General features: G+C 41.3%; 3 protein-coding genes across 4 annotated transcripts; 1 reads left to right on the forward strand and 2 right to left on the reverse strand.

Moving 5' to 3' along the window:
• Positions 1–103: 103 nt before the first annotated feature.
• Positions 104–5,437, forward strand: LOC124222999 (uncharacterized). Of its 2 annotated transcripts, XM_046634584.2 has the most exons (9): positions 104–279; positions 430–480; positions 560–804; positions 1,123–1,385; positions 1,671–1,908; positions 2,140–2,496; positions 2,782–2,852; positions 2,925–3,118; positions 3,313–5,437. In XM_046634584.2, exons 2-9 carry the CDS (start codon positions 432–434, stop codon positions 3,483–3,485), a joined length of 1,590 nt encoding a protein of 529 aa, XP_046490540.1. In that variant the 5' UTR covers positions 104–279; positions 430–431; the 3' UTR covers positions 3,486–5,437. The 2 variants fall into 2 exon arrangements, with proteins under 2 accessions (XP_046490540.1, XP_046490541.1); XM_046634585.2 differs by lacking the exons at positions 104–279; positions 430–480 and having other exon boundaries at positions 655–804; positions 1,062–1,385.
• On the reverse strand, positions 3,718–13,787 carry LOC124223004 (N-acylneuraminate-9-phosphatase). The gene is made up of 3 exons (XM_046634590.2): positions 13,499–13,787; positions 6,247–6,730; positions 3,718–6,034 (listed from the first exon to the last, which is right to left on the reverse strand). The coding sequence occupies exons 1-3, from the start codon at positions 13,628–13,630 to the stop codon at positions 5,847–5,849; spliced, it is 804 nt and encodes a 267-aa protein (XP_046490546.1). The 5' UTR covers positions 13,631–13,787; the 3' UTR covers positions 3,718–5,846.
• On the reverse strand, positions 7,961–13,490 carry Neurochondrin (neurochondrin). Its single transcript, XM_046634583.2, has one exon. The coding sequence runs from the start codon at positions 11,182–11,184 to the stop codon at positions 8,956–8,958; it is 2,229 nt and encodes a 742-aa protein (XP_046490539.1). The 5' UTR covers positions 11,185–13,490; the 3' UTR covers positions 7,961–8,955.
• Positions 13,788–13,868: the final 81 nt, after the last annotated feature.

Here is a 13,868-nt window from a genome sequence, read left to right on the forward strand (position 1 = left end):
TCAAAGATCATCATGTTTAAAAAACCCGTCATCCGCGGGAATATTGATCGGCGGCCGTCCACTCGCGTTGCTTGGCGACAATATTGTACACATAAGCATGTGCATCACAACTTGAAACCTGACAAATTCGACCGACATCATTCAGTGGATACGATAATGAAAATTTGAAGCAACATTCACACCGGCGAATGTCAAAATTCTCACTCCCGAAGTATGGGTGTTACATTAACCGAAAGATTCACCGCCAGTTTTGATGTGCAGTAAATAATATCGAACGAGGTAAGCGTCGCAGTTTAATGAAAGGTAGGGTCACTTATTCATTAACTAAAAACACCGTCGATCGGTATAAAATCGGTAAAACAGGATCGAAAAGAATCTAAGGATCTATAAGAATTCGTTTCGAAACTTCTACACGTATTTCTTTTTTAGAAATGACAAGATGTAACCGTTGCAACTATAATAATCGGCTGAAAAGCTCAGGTATGAGATTGCACTTTCATTACACCAGCTATAATCTAACTCTGATGGGGTAATTTGTGTAATTTATCTGCTCGCACAGCTTACAACCCGTCCGGGCAGCGCCACGAGGTACAATTGACGACGTACAACGCGATGACTAATCACCTTCGCAGAGTCCTGCTGGCGAAGAGCGTCGTGGACTGTGGAAAAGTCGACGGGGTCTCGAAGAAAAACGGAAGACGAACGAAAACGTCGGCGAGGGGGCGAGAGGTCCGGACGGCGAAGGAGTCTCTTTCGCAAAACGTTATCGACAGGCTCGCCTATGACACGAAGTATCATCCAAACGTGCGTGCGTTTAAAGATCTGAAATTTGGAAATTCTCTTACTAATAATCTATGAGACATCAGGAATTATCCAGGATGAATTATTATATACATTCAGGGTGTCTAGTGTCAATGAGGTATCCAAATTTCCCGACATTTCCCTGACAGCTAGACACCCTGGCAATACAGTTTCTTTCGTCTTTCGTGGTGTTTATCTTTATATTTCGCTAAACATCAAACCTGCAACTGACCAAAACACGATTTTTCCTTCACCAAAAGATTCCAGGACCTTTCTAGAATTCCAGCATTCGTGGAAAATATCGTATCGTCTTCTCTTCAGGTGGTAGCGAAGATGAGCTGGCGGCACGACAGACTATCTTCCAGATTTTTCTCCAGGGAGAGAAGCGATCGGTCAACTTCGCCCGATGCAAGCGACGATTCCAGCCTCCAGGACCGTCGAGTTTCACCGAAACACTCCGAGGAAGATCTTTGCGCGATTTGCGCTGCTCGATTAACGTCGTCTCCGAAGCGGACAGAGAATTCGGGCTCAGCGTTCCGTGGCAGCCTGAAGGAGTCGAAAATTTGCCGCATCTCAATGCCACGGTAACTTCTCGCTGATTAAGGTATTATTGGACTTATATTTCCAATCAAAAGTTACTCTCGGTGAGAATATTGAACACTTCGCGATGAGATAAAAATGTGAAAAAAATCATTGTAAATTTCGTTATAAGATTGATTTTTTTTACCAATTTTTTTTATTATCGCGAAGTGTTCAATATTTTCCCTGTGACTCTCTTTGATTAGGAATATCCGTCCAATGAGACCTCAAATTCGCAGCTAGACGATGATGAAGTTATACGTAGTTGACGAGTTGATTTCCGTCATCAGCGTGACATCGTTCTCGGAAATATCTTGTCCCGAAACGCCTGAGTTCGGGGTCTGCGTTCCCAGGCCAACGTCGAGCGTCAGCTTCGAGGGATTTTCCAGCAGCAGCGAGGTCTCGATGTACGTTAATTTCGTCTACGACATGACCAAGGAGATAATGGACATGGGCTACTACGTGGACAAGGATATCGAGGCGGTGTTTGCACGGCATTTCGAGAAGAACTTGGGGCGGTTGAACAAAGTATACAGCAAAGTCGCTTTTTTCCCTTGTAGCCTTTTCTCTTGGCGATGTCCTGCGAAAATATTATTGAGTCATTTCAAATCAAAATATATATCTGAGGCCTAGAGCTTCTCGTGATATATATATATATATTCAAGTCGAAAATCTTATTCCGAATGACTAAGTCATAAAATTCCAAAGATGCGGCAGTAAATATTATTACTATTATTATTGTATTGTCATTTCATTCAGGAAAAAATGTTGCAAGAGATTAACTGTCTGAAAAGGGCTCTGAGCGTAAACTGCGAGTCCGACGACGACGAGGAAGTCGATGTAGTAGTCAGCAGCTGTGGGCGATTGCTTTGCTCGGCGACCAGCCTTCCCAGGACTTCCGGTACCCTGAAGGATTTCAAGGAGAGGGTGAAGCAAGACCCAGTCTCCGGCATGAAGTGCGAATCTTTGGTATCTGTGGAAAATAAATCTGCAGATATTATCGTTACTCAAGAGGACGTGATAAATACTTTGTTAGACATGGATTTGAAACCCGACAAGGCAGAGGAGATTTGTAAAACTTTGAAGAATAGGAGTAAGGAGCAGACTTTCGGACAGGTAAATGCGAGCAACCTGGAACTCGATGCATGCTGTGATGGAAAAAAGTGAAGCCAAGTATCGTTTCTTTCATGCACAAATATTCTGAATCCAATGCGCAACTACCGCATGTCTTAGCACAGTTATATCATAGTTGCGCAATTATAAAACCTATTGTAATTAATAAACGTATAAGTTTTTATGAATTTAATTTTGATTAAGCTCATTCCATAAATGCATGAAGCGAGGTATTTTCGAATACCGTGTCATTCCACGCCGTGATAAAATGAATTTCCTATTAAACAGAACAGAGATTGGAACAGTCGCAATAATATTCAGCCGAGTGCTTACAGTTCGCTTTGCCAACTGCAGCCAAGGTACGAAATTCCAATGGATATTAATAAATGAATCCAGATGTTGGTCAGAATATTTTGACAAAAATTTTTCAGCGCTCCAATAAAGTCGACAGTGCCTAACACGAAAACGTCTCGAATGCGTGACTTAAATACATATGAGAACGGGTTGCTTGATGATCTGTGCAGTGCTACTGACGGAGGAGAGGCAATAGAAGCAGATCGTGCGGTTGACCAAAAAGCCGATGCTGCCTCGGTCATTGCAGAATCTGAAACAAAGAAAAGTACAGGTATTAAATTCTGTTTCAATATCCAAACAGTACATAATATCACGAAAAATCTTTGAACCATTTAAGACGCATTGTATTAGAATAAATATTTCTCTGCTTTTGATGACTTTGTAGTTGAATAAAGATTAACAGTATTTTGGGTATCGTGAAACAATAATAGTCGGACAAATATTTACCAAAGAAAATGTTTCTAGACGATAGTCGATTGGGCTCAGACAACACAGAGCAAAGGTGTCTCGACGTGAACTCTGACCTTGTTGACGACTCAAAAGTGATCGAGCTCTCCGAGGAGATAGAATCTCAATCTAATCGGAATGCGAATAGTACTTTCGGCTCTGGCCAACCGTTAATCCTGCAAGACGAATGAATTAGAAAAGAATACAGTGTTCCAGTATGTTAATTTAAGCGAATATCAACCTACCGTAAATCTTATATTGACAATAGATCAATGATAGAAATATCGCAGCAAGATTTGTTCCAGAGTACGTTAATTAACAATCGTTGGAATCAACTTATTGGACTGAAAAGAATAGATCGCTAGACCTAAATTAGCCTAATCTATGAATAAGAGAAATAGATGAATGTAAAAATTACACGTATACAAGATAATTGGATATTTATTACGAGGAAATTGTAATATTCATTTACGAATGATACATTTTGATTCACGTATGTACGTATACATTGCAGGCTCACAATGTTATAATATAATATAATACCTATTACCAAAAGTGCCTGCGCTGTATCGTGTGCGTGAGATGTAGAGAAACAGAAGGAAAACTATATTAAAAAAAAAAAAAAAAAAAACAATAGCAAAAACAAAAAAGTAGTTTAACGAAAAGACAGAAAATTTTTTTCTCGAGTCACTAATCAACTGCTATCTCGCTTAGCATATTTCAATTTATATTCAACAGCAATAAAATATATATAGTGAAAAAATATATATCAACACGCATCGTATTATTTATTTTCTTTTTGGTGACAATGAAGCCGACGGCTGTTGTCATCTAACTGTATCCATACACGGTATGCGTATATGGTATATCTGTTTTAAGTATAAGTACGTACATAACTACGTAGTACGTATGATAAGTTGAAAAAAATATTATACAGACAGAATAAACGAATACAGAATATTGTACACAACATCACGTGCGTGATATAACGTATCGTTCCAAATATAAGCAGATGTTTGTTGGTCGTCCTCGTCTTATACGCAGACCCGTCTTATGTGCTGGTAACTAAGAAAAATATCCTGAAACACTGTCTTAGAATCGGTGGTCGCTTTATACTTGGAAAAATACGGTATATACCTTTATTTTTTTTTTTTAAATACTACTAATCTAAGAGTACGCATTGATTCGTACGAGTTTTGTATGTGAATATATGTATGTGTATTATTCTAAGATAAACCATTAAAAAAATAGAATATAAATATATATACGATTTTTTTTTTTCGAAAATATCTATATACATATTATATTCTCTTTCTTTCTTCGCATCTTTTTGTTTTGATCTTTTCACCTTTTCTCTACACTTTCTCTCAATTTTATAGTAAATGACGCGCACGTATTAAGCGTGCTCCTGCCTTTGTACATACACGTCTCGATATATATCTAAATTATCTACGAGATATCTTCAAGTAAATTGTTTTTCTGGAATTAAATATATGAGCCGATATGGTTCATTCGTTTTGCTATAATTACCATTACCGATTAAACATGAGAATAATAATATTTCAACAACGTTTTGTAATTCAAGTACGAATATCTGTCCGTTTACCGTACACTGCAATTGGTTCGGATGATCGCGTCATAATAGAGGGGAAAACCGTGAATGACTAAGTATATTATGTATAAGAAAAGAAACTGAGACAACCACTCTTACGAATCATTACCTCGAAAGGAAATGACGTGGATTAAGCGTAACAAGGAAGTGGTAAGAAAATAAAAATATAGTAAGTACAGAATGACGAGGAAAATAGAGAAAAAAGAAGTGCGACATGGCTAATCTACAACCTTCGACATTTTCAAGACTTACGTCGCTGAACGAAACATACCGCAAAGTGTTTGTCTTATATGTGAATTAACCGTTGATGAATCAAGTACCTATGTTATACGTATATTATAAGAAATTTATAACTAATAACAGTCTAGTATTGCAGTCGACCAAATTGTTCGTTGGTTCTGGCTTCAGTTAAAAAAGATCCCGATATCCGAATTGACTAAAAGTCTCTTTAAGAATCGAACTTGCGCAAGTCGAAGCCTTGAAAGAGCACTCCGTACGCGTTCAAAGGATTTGAAAACAGATTTTTGACAACTCTTCGAAAAATACTTTGTACATTCTGTAACGATGTGTTTAAGTAATCATCTACTTTAGTCGAAAAAGAGAAAGAAAGACAACTTAATAATAATCAGAAAATTATAACAAGTCCTACAATAATATATCGATGCTTCAAAGTATCATCACACATCATTTGTTCGATTTTTCATTTACTTTTTCCCCTTTACCCGTTAAGTTATCTAATTCAAATTTTCGTTTCCGCTGGTGAGAATAATAATGATAATATTAATAAAAATATTTACGAACGGTTAAATTCGTAAAATGACAAGAAGAGGTGCTAGACGTCTCTATACGAAACTAGCTAAATTAACTCTCTAAGTTTATAATATATCTCTACTGAGAACTGAGGCATCATGCATGTCTCGAATAACGATCCATCCTCCCATCAGCTGCCATCCGAAGCATTCGACGACGAATCTTCCAGCTCCGGTGCTCCCGGCCCACGATTCAGGACACTGTAAATATCGGTGGCATGTTTTATAGTCACGTCCGGCTTCGGATCCCCCGCGCAAAGTCTCGGCTTTTCAGTCGTCGGTATCCACACTGTTCCTCCGAGCCCAGCTTCTATGCCCCCTGTTCAATCGGTCAAGGGTTACACATCGAACTTTGACCGTGTAGAATCTTATCATTAATTACTCAATCTAATCGACGGTGGAATAATTCAAAGATCGACTAACTTCAATATCAAGTTCATTGCTGATCAGGGTCACCGATTTGACATTGATAAAGAGAAACACGTCAGTCTCTAGAAGAGATTGCGTAAATTGCACAAATCGTTCGATTACCTTGAATGTCGGTTTCAAGCTTATCCCCAACCATGATGCACTCGGCCGGTGTAACTTTCAGGCATTGGCAGGCCTCCTCGAATATCCTTGGGTCAGGTTTTTCCCATGGAAGATCTCCGGAGACTAGAATGAGGTCGAAGTACTGGTTCAAGGAAAGCTTTTGAATTTTTTCCCACTGTGCGTTGGACGGTCCGTTTGTAATTAAACCGATGAGGTATTTCTTCCTGAGCTGAAGCAGCATGGAGACCGTGTCGCCGGTGAGCGCGAGGTAGTGGTATCTCAGCTCCAGCCATCTTTCGTAGACGGCTTTGTTCAGGTACGAGTAACTTTCGCCGAGCGCTTTGCTCCACAGTGATATCCTCCAGGCATCTAAACTATACTTTGGATTGTCCGGACATTTTCTAAACTGCTTCAAGTAACCAGTCGTTACTTTGCTTGACAATTCTTGCGGTACTCCGTACTCCTGAGTCAATTCCTCGGACAGCTAAAGTGCGATTGGATGGAAAAAAAAAAGAAAAAAAAACAAATAAACAAACACACGAATTACAAATCTTGAATACTTCGACACGTGATGTTTAATTGCGATTGGCGGTAAATATTAAAACTTAGCAATAAAGATGAATTTTAAAAGAAATAGTCAAGTATGCAAGAGTTTTGCGCCGTATCCAATAATTCGTTCTCTCTCAAAATGATTGACGTTCTTAGTTTGGAAACAAGCAAAAATATATATCAAACTATTCCATATGCCGATATCATTGTTAAATTACTATCGCTAAAACTTATAAAAAAAATTCATCTGATCGACGATCATTCCATAGTAAGTTTATGCAACTGGGTGCCGAATTCACAACTGATGAAATAAAAACAAACATAAACAATCGGATGAGATGCCTTGATCGTTTTTAATTTTATTTTTTCTTATTCATTAGCTTGAAAGCTGGTTTTTAACTTTCGACAAGGATCAAATTATTGTATATGGCGTAAATATAAGAAGGCAAGGGTGAGAAAGGACGAATGTGATCAGGGATAAAGGCTGTTCAGTAGGACACTATATCATATTAATGATTACCTATAAAATGCATTGATTCATTCAAATCTTTGAGGCGATTATTGGACACTCGAAGTGGCCCCCACGATCACTGCTGTAATCACAACAAAATCAGTTGTGCCAACGACGGACTTAACAAGTACACCACTAGCAGACCTGATTGCAAAATGGGAAAACGATTCTTTGCAATCAATGAAAGCACAACACCCGTCATAAAATTATTAGGAAGACTATCGGGCGACTCTTTCTTCACCCACTTGGGGGACGTCTCTGGGTTTTTCCCTGCTTCGTTGATCGCAATACATTTTCCCACTTCTGACATACAATTGGTAATAATAAAAAATCATAAAAATGAATCTTACTCTTAGTCACTTGTACATTCCTTATCGTTAACTGATACATCAAGCTTACGCTATTGATTAAGATTACCATAAAATGAGGAAGGGATTGCGAAAGAAAAACAAGAAATGATTAATTTTTTTTTGAAATTATATCGTGTAATTTGGACGAGTAAAAAGATGAGAATTAAAAAAAAAAAACATCTCTCCATTCTTGGTTTTACAAATGTTGGTGTTAAAACTGTTATTAAATCAACTACCGTGTTACTTTTAGTATACGAATATTAATACATACAGAGTATTACCAGTAATAATAAATTACGTCATATTTGTACTATTCATAGTGTATGTTTATTGAAATTTTGTAGATACAAAAATAAAAATAACACAGCCGTTAAAATCGGCACATCAGTCTCTCACACGCGACAAGTTATCGTATAACATAGCATCAATACAGAATTGAGCTTAAGTATACATAGGTATATATTAATTAAACGTAATTCAAAATTTGAAAAATTATGAGAAAAAGTACAAAAGATGGAAGAAAAGAAAAGGGAAAAAAAAGCTGCAAAGAATAACGAGGGCGTATAGGAAATTTTTGTATTGGAAAGATTTTTGCAACAATCTTCGTCAACGGGGTAAAATAAGGGAGGACCATCGGATATCAAAATCCGTTTTGAAATTACTAGTATACATTTTTTTAAAAACTCTTTCTTTGTTCTATCACCTAGTAACAGATGTACAGCGTAATACACACACACACACACACACACATTTGAGTCTGCGCTAAAAACAGGGAGCACAAATCATGTGACTGTCGTATCCGCAGCTGTTGCCTCCAGCCAAGATGAATCCAATAATCTAATTATACCACGGAATCTAAGCGGTGGAAATACGAGGGCATACGACCAAGGAGATCCTTAGCGAAAGTGATATCTCAACTGCGCTCGGCGTTGTCGTCGATCTATTTTTACTCCCAATAGGGACTAAATATATTCACCAGAATAGTGCATAGTTCATTTGACACGCGCGACTTAGCCAAGTGCAACGGAAAGTCAAACTTGACTAGGAACACGACGGCACTAACGGTATTACTAACAGTTTTGGCTACAAGGCGTGCTGTTTTTGACGCTTTTCGTCGAGACATGCTTGAATTCAAATTTGGAAAGACAATACATTTCGTTTGACAGTATCGACGTTATCTAAGCTATAAATACAGTGAAAAAAAAAATTAAAGAAAATGCCCTCGACACATGAAAGTTTCCTCTTTGCGATACGCCTGAATACTGGTGGCGCCGACTTGGGTAAATAGAAAAGCAAATCTTAATCTCCGAACAGATGTTTCCCAAGCTCCATCATGCGATGCGATCTACAGACAGTCAAGGCGCCGCATTTCTTCAGTACAGCAGCAACGCTTTCATCGGCAGTTACCAAGTGGCAGAGAAGATCTTCGTAGGCGGATTTAACGTTGGGCGGCAGGCCTCCGACCTTGACTTTTTTCAAAGTTTCAATGATTCCCTCAGCCCAGCCAGATTCAATAGCAAATTCCGACAGCCAAGGAACGAGTTGAAGTACGCCGGCCATTGTCTGCATGCCGAGGAACCATAGCTCCATTATTTCCATCCAATGTTCCTTGTACGATATCGCTACAACCAATTCAGTCGGATCGTTGCTCTCGTCGACGGTGTAGGCGTCCCATAGGAACCTGATGGTCGCCTGAATGTAGCGACATATGGAAAAGTCGTTCTTCTTGACGCGTTTGGCCTGCTGCTTCAGCAGAAGAAGTCCGAGTATGGCAAGGTGTCCGTGCAGCACCAGGTTCTCAGGGATCTGCTTGAGCTCAGGCAGGTTGTTGAATATGAACTTCAGCAGCGATATGAACGTCGGCGATTCCTCCACCATCTTGGCCTCTAGCACAGTTATGTTCATCAGAACGTTGCAGACGGAGACCATTGCGGCTCTGGAGTCCTTCATTTCGCTGAGTAGCGCAGGGGCGAGTTCCTTCTCCGGTTCTTTCAGTGCTTTCAACCGTTCTGATCTGGGAACAGGCGGCTTTTTGTAATAGACAATGGTCCAGTGATAAGACAAACACTCGAAAAGCACTTCCTCCTGTTTGTGCTTTAGTAAAATTTTTCGTGCCTCCTCTTCTACCGCCAGATAGCAAAGCGCCGGCAACAGAAGCCTCAGCACATCGACCTGGCTGAGTGGATCGTGGACTACAGGCTCGCCTGACGAGTTTCCTTCCTCGGGCTTAGCCGCCGCCTTCGATTTTTCCGACATTTTACGATTTCGATGAGCGTAAAACGTGTCGTTTGCTACCGTCAAGACGTACGGCAGGACCGAGTAAACCTGGGGTCGCATCGCCGACGTTTCTTGAGCCAACCACGCGGCAAGAACGCGGACCATGGCACAGACGAAGAGGCGCTCCTTTACGCCGGTGAGGTCTTTCATCTTCGAGACGGCGGTGAGAAGGCCAATTACCGCCGCAAATGCGCCCTTCAGCGCCGTGTACAAGGACTGTTTCTCCTTCTGCTCGAGATCCAGCTGATCGCTGGTTATGTAGGCGAGCGATATCTCCAGTATGGTAAAGCACGCCGTTATCAAATCCGCATTGCCGACAACAGCCTTGAGCTGTTTACCCTCCAGTTGCATTCTGACCTCGATCGACGAGAGCTGGACCAGCAGCAGGAAGAACACCTTGGGCTTCTCCTCGTCCGAAAGCGCCCACTCGACGCCGAGCAGCTCAAGCATTACAGCTGCGAGTTTGAGTGCCGGGTCCCTTTGATTCTTGCCAATTCTTGAGCCCAGGATGTCGTTCAGTGCCTTGTGGATGCTTCCAGGCCAGGACTCCTCCTTGGACGTCTCCTCGATGGCGTTTTGCCTGCATGACGAAAGCAGCGCCTGGAGTATGGTACAGACCTCGAATTTGCGCTCCGTATGGTCTGTTTCAAAGTCCAGAGCGATTTTGTTTATTATGGCGTGGAACGGCTTTGTGTCCACCGCGTCCCAGGCGTCGGGTCCAAAGGTTGTGACCAGGGTTACCAGGATATTCAGCGCTTCGTCCGTCTGAAAGCTCTTCTCCGCGTAGATTTCGCACATCTTTGGTATCGCCTTCTGCTGCAGCAGCGCCTTCTGACCTGGTGGATATTGGGCGATGCTCTGTAGGCAGGCGTAAGCCTCGCTCACAATGATCAGCGTGTCGTCGGGAGCGTCGTCGTCAGCTTTGGAGACGATCTCCAACAGTGCTGGAACGTGTCCCACCATGTCAGGGTGTGAGGCAAGCTCCTCGTCCCCGCAGAAAGCAGACAAAATCGACAGCGCGACCGACTTGTAGACCTGGGGCGGACAGTCGACGGGAACATTGTCGCTAGACAAAAGCTTGCGCATAAACTTAGCCCCGATCGCTTCGAACAACAGCTTCTTTGCCGTCGGGGTGCAGTCCTTTCCGTCGACTAGTTTAGTCACCATAAACAGCGCGGCAAACTTCTCGGAGTCGTTGCTAACCATCTTCAAGATGGCCACGCACTTCTTAACGCTCTCTGGTATGCTCATCTTGTCGATCAAACCTCTTAGCGTTTTGTTCAAAGCGTTATCTGCTCGTAATACAGGGCAATGCCCATGGGTTGGTGAAAATTAAAAGAGAAAGCGATCGCTGTCTCGTCTCCAGGTTTCGTCGCTCCGGGCTGTGTCTCAGATGTAACGGAGGCTGGTGAGAGAGCGTAAACAGAGCCAAGAAACTTAGTTTGAGAGTGTCACTGATCGACGACCACCACAGAGGCGCCTCGTCATGCACATTTCACGACACGCGACGAGTTCACAGAATTCTTTTTACTGTCTTCAGCACAGCACTTTTAAACTCCTATAAGAGTAGATATAAATACAAGGAGATGCGTTGATTATAACCTTGAATTTTGGAGCGGTGGCGGCGACGAACCGGCGAGCTTCAGATCCAGTGGACAAATCGAATGCCCGAAAGGCGACTAGAGTTTTTCGAGACGAGAGAAGCTGCGAGTTATAGCAAACGGGAGGAGGAAAGTCGCTATAAATAAACGGGATAGAAACGGCTATATCGGGATATTCCGTATCACGTTACCAGGAGGTTATTTTTAACCAAGACGCGAGTATCGTTCAACGATTCGCACCGCGTGCTCTAAGCGCCGAATGAAACGGGCGGTCTGCAGCAGAGCTTTTGACGGTAACATTGATGAAATCACATTCGGTGTCGTTTATTTTTATTATTACTGTTTGTCTCAGGGCCTCCGTTTTAGACTTTCCCAACACGCGTTAAACTCTCGAGTCGATCCTTCTACACGTGAAGTCGTCGTCGCGTCGTCTGCTGTCAATTTAGGGGGGGATAAAATAATAATTATGTTGGTAGCAGTGATTGACTTTTCCCAACTTTTCCGCATCAGCTGTTATACCGAAATCACAGAGAATAATTGAATGATACATAACCATTATTGATATTAAATTTTTGTAAATCACGAATTCAATACCTATATTAAACGTTCGTTCCTCAGTAAAATAGCTTAAATCTAGAAGGCCATTTACGTTATAACATGTAATCGTTGTTCAAATAGTTTCGTCGATAGATTGACATTATTCGACCACACGATGATAACGTCTGCATTTTTTTATTCAGCTCACAGAAATAATACCTGCATAACCCTTAAATGACGAATAAATCTTTTTAAATCAGAAGTATTGGATATCGGTTTAATATTAAAAGGTTACACATCAAACTGACGAGTAACTGCCGGGATAATGCATAAGACGGATAGAATTCTGCACTAAAGTGTCTAGAATGTGTAGAATAAGCTTTCATAGGTCAAGTTGACCAGAGTTCGTACGCTTTTTGGAATCTAAAAGTCCCCGACGTTTCTAAGCGTTTCAGCCTCGAAATAGGATTTATCCAGTAGCCTTCAAAGAAATATGCCGCTCATTTTTTTACATTAATACCAATATCTTCGATATTACTTAATAACTAACTTACTATCTAACAATTTACAAACGACAGCCTGCGATTTTCCGTAAGAAAAAAATCGAAAGAATGTTTGGTATTAAGTAATATACATAGAATGTATGAAGTGGTGCGACGAAACAAAATTTTACGTGCAATTTTTTTTATTAAGATCGACAGTACTTTGTATATAAGAACGAGTTTACTTGTTCGACAAACTCAAAATTTCAGTCTTACTTTAAAATTCTTGTGAGTTTACCCTGTGCGTGCGAACCCTGTTGACACTATGATTCTGGGCAATGGATTGAAATAATTAAACGTAGAGAGTTTAATCAGTGGTGTTTGTAAATCGAGTTACAAATTGCTACGCTATAACGAGCATCTAAACTTCAGCTGACGCAGATCAATGCGAATGTTTTTTAGCGACGAGAAGCGAACACTGCTGCCAACGTAATTGGATCATCGAAAATTTTCGGTGCTTCAATCGAATCGAATAAAACGCGCACATCCGCGTCGCGATGCCGTGACGTCACGTGTCCTTCGAAAGTAGCTCGCACAGTGCGAAACATACGTTGGCGGTATTTTTCCAGAGATAGCTCGCCCCGCTCGCCGCCTCATTCGTTCGTTCGCAACGCGAATAGCGAACTAGTTGAAAGCGAGCGAGAGAATGAGAAGCAAACGGGTGTCTATGTACGGATTATTTTCTTCGATCCGTAATTTTTTCTTCTCTTTTCATTTTTGTCTGGCCCGTTTACCCCGTTTTCCTCTCATTTTATTCGTTGCGGCGACGAGATATACGACATACACGCACACACGCACTGCAGGTAGCAATGAATCGGTGAAAATAAACGAAAGCAAGATGAACGCGTGACCGACGTCTTGGCTGATTTATTTTTCAGCACGTACCTTTCTACACGCTAAACTATCCCCCTTTCTAGTCTCGATCAACGTGTTGTCCAGGTCGAATAGAACTGTGGTTATAGCCGCAGCTGCTGCCGTTGTTGTCGTCGTTGAGTTTTTCCTTCCAAGAGCTGCCATCCTGTCTATGTATCGCTACCTTCTAGCTCGTACTAATTCCGCGCTGTTTGGCTCTGCTTTGACTTCTCTAATGCTCGGCAGACTCTTATGTGACAACATGAGCTTGTATTAATGAATTAACGACCTGCTGCTTCGTCGTTTGGCCACCCAACCAGTGGCAGGTACTGTACAACCAAGGCGGAGGAGTGGGGCAGCAGCGGTGGTTTTTTCACGTCTGACGTCACGGCTCTTGTGGTTT

This window comes from Neodiprion pinetum, chromosome 7 (genome assembly GCF_021155775.2).
Source record: "Neodiprion pinetum isolate iyNeoPine1 chromosome 7, iyNeoPine1.2, whole genome shotgun sequence".
NCBI classification, from domain to species: domain Eukaryota; kingdom Metazoa; phylum Arthropoda; class Insecta; order Hymenoptera; family Diprionidae; genus Neodiprion; species Neodiprion pinetum.

Coding starts and splice junctions, on each gene's coding strand:
- Neurochondrin (XM_046634583.2), bottom strand. CDS start 11,184: ATGAGCATACCAGAGAGCGTTAAGAAGTGCGTGGCCATCTTGAAGATG.
- LOC124223004 (XM_046634590.2), bottom strand. CDS start 13,630: ATGGCAGCTCTTGGAAGGAAAAACTCAACGACGACAACAACGGCAGCA. Junction 6,731..13,498: donor ATAGTTTAGCGTGTAGAAAG/GTACGTGCTGAA, acceptor ATCGCACTTTAG/CTGTCCGAGGAATTGACTCA. Junction 6,035..6,246: donor GCTTGAAACCGACATTCAAG/GTAATCGAACGA, acceptor CCGATTGAACAG/GGGGCATAGAAGCTGGGCTC.
- LOC124222999 (XM_046634584.2), top strand. CDS start 432: ATGACAAGATGTAACCGTTGCAACTATAATAATCGGCTGAAAAGCTCA. Junction 481..559: donor TAATCGGCTGAAAAGCTCAG/GTATGAGATTGC, acceptor CTGCTCGCACAG/CTTACAACCCGTCCGGGCAG. Junction 2,853..2,924: donor CTTTGCCAACTGCAGCCAAG/GTACGAAATTCC, acceptor AAAATTTTTCAG/CGCTCCAATAAAGTCGACAG.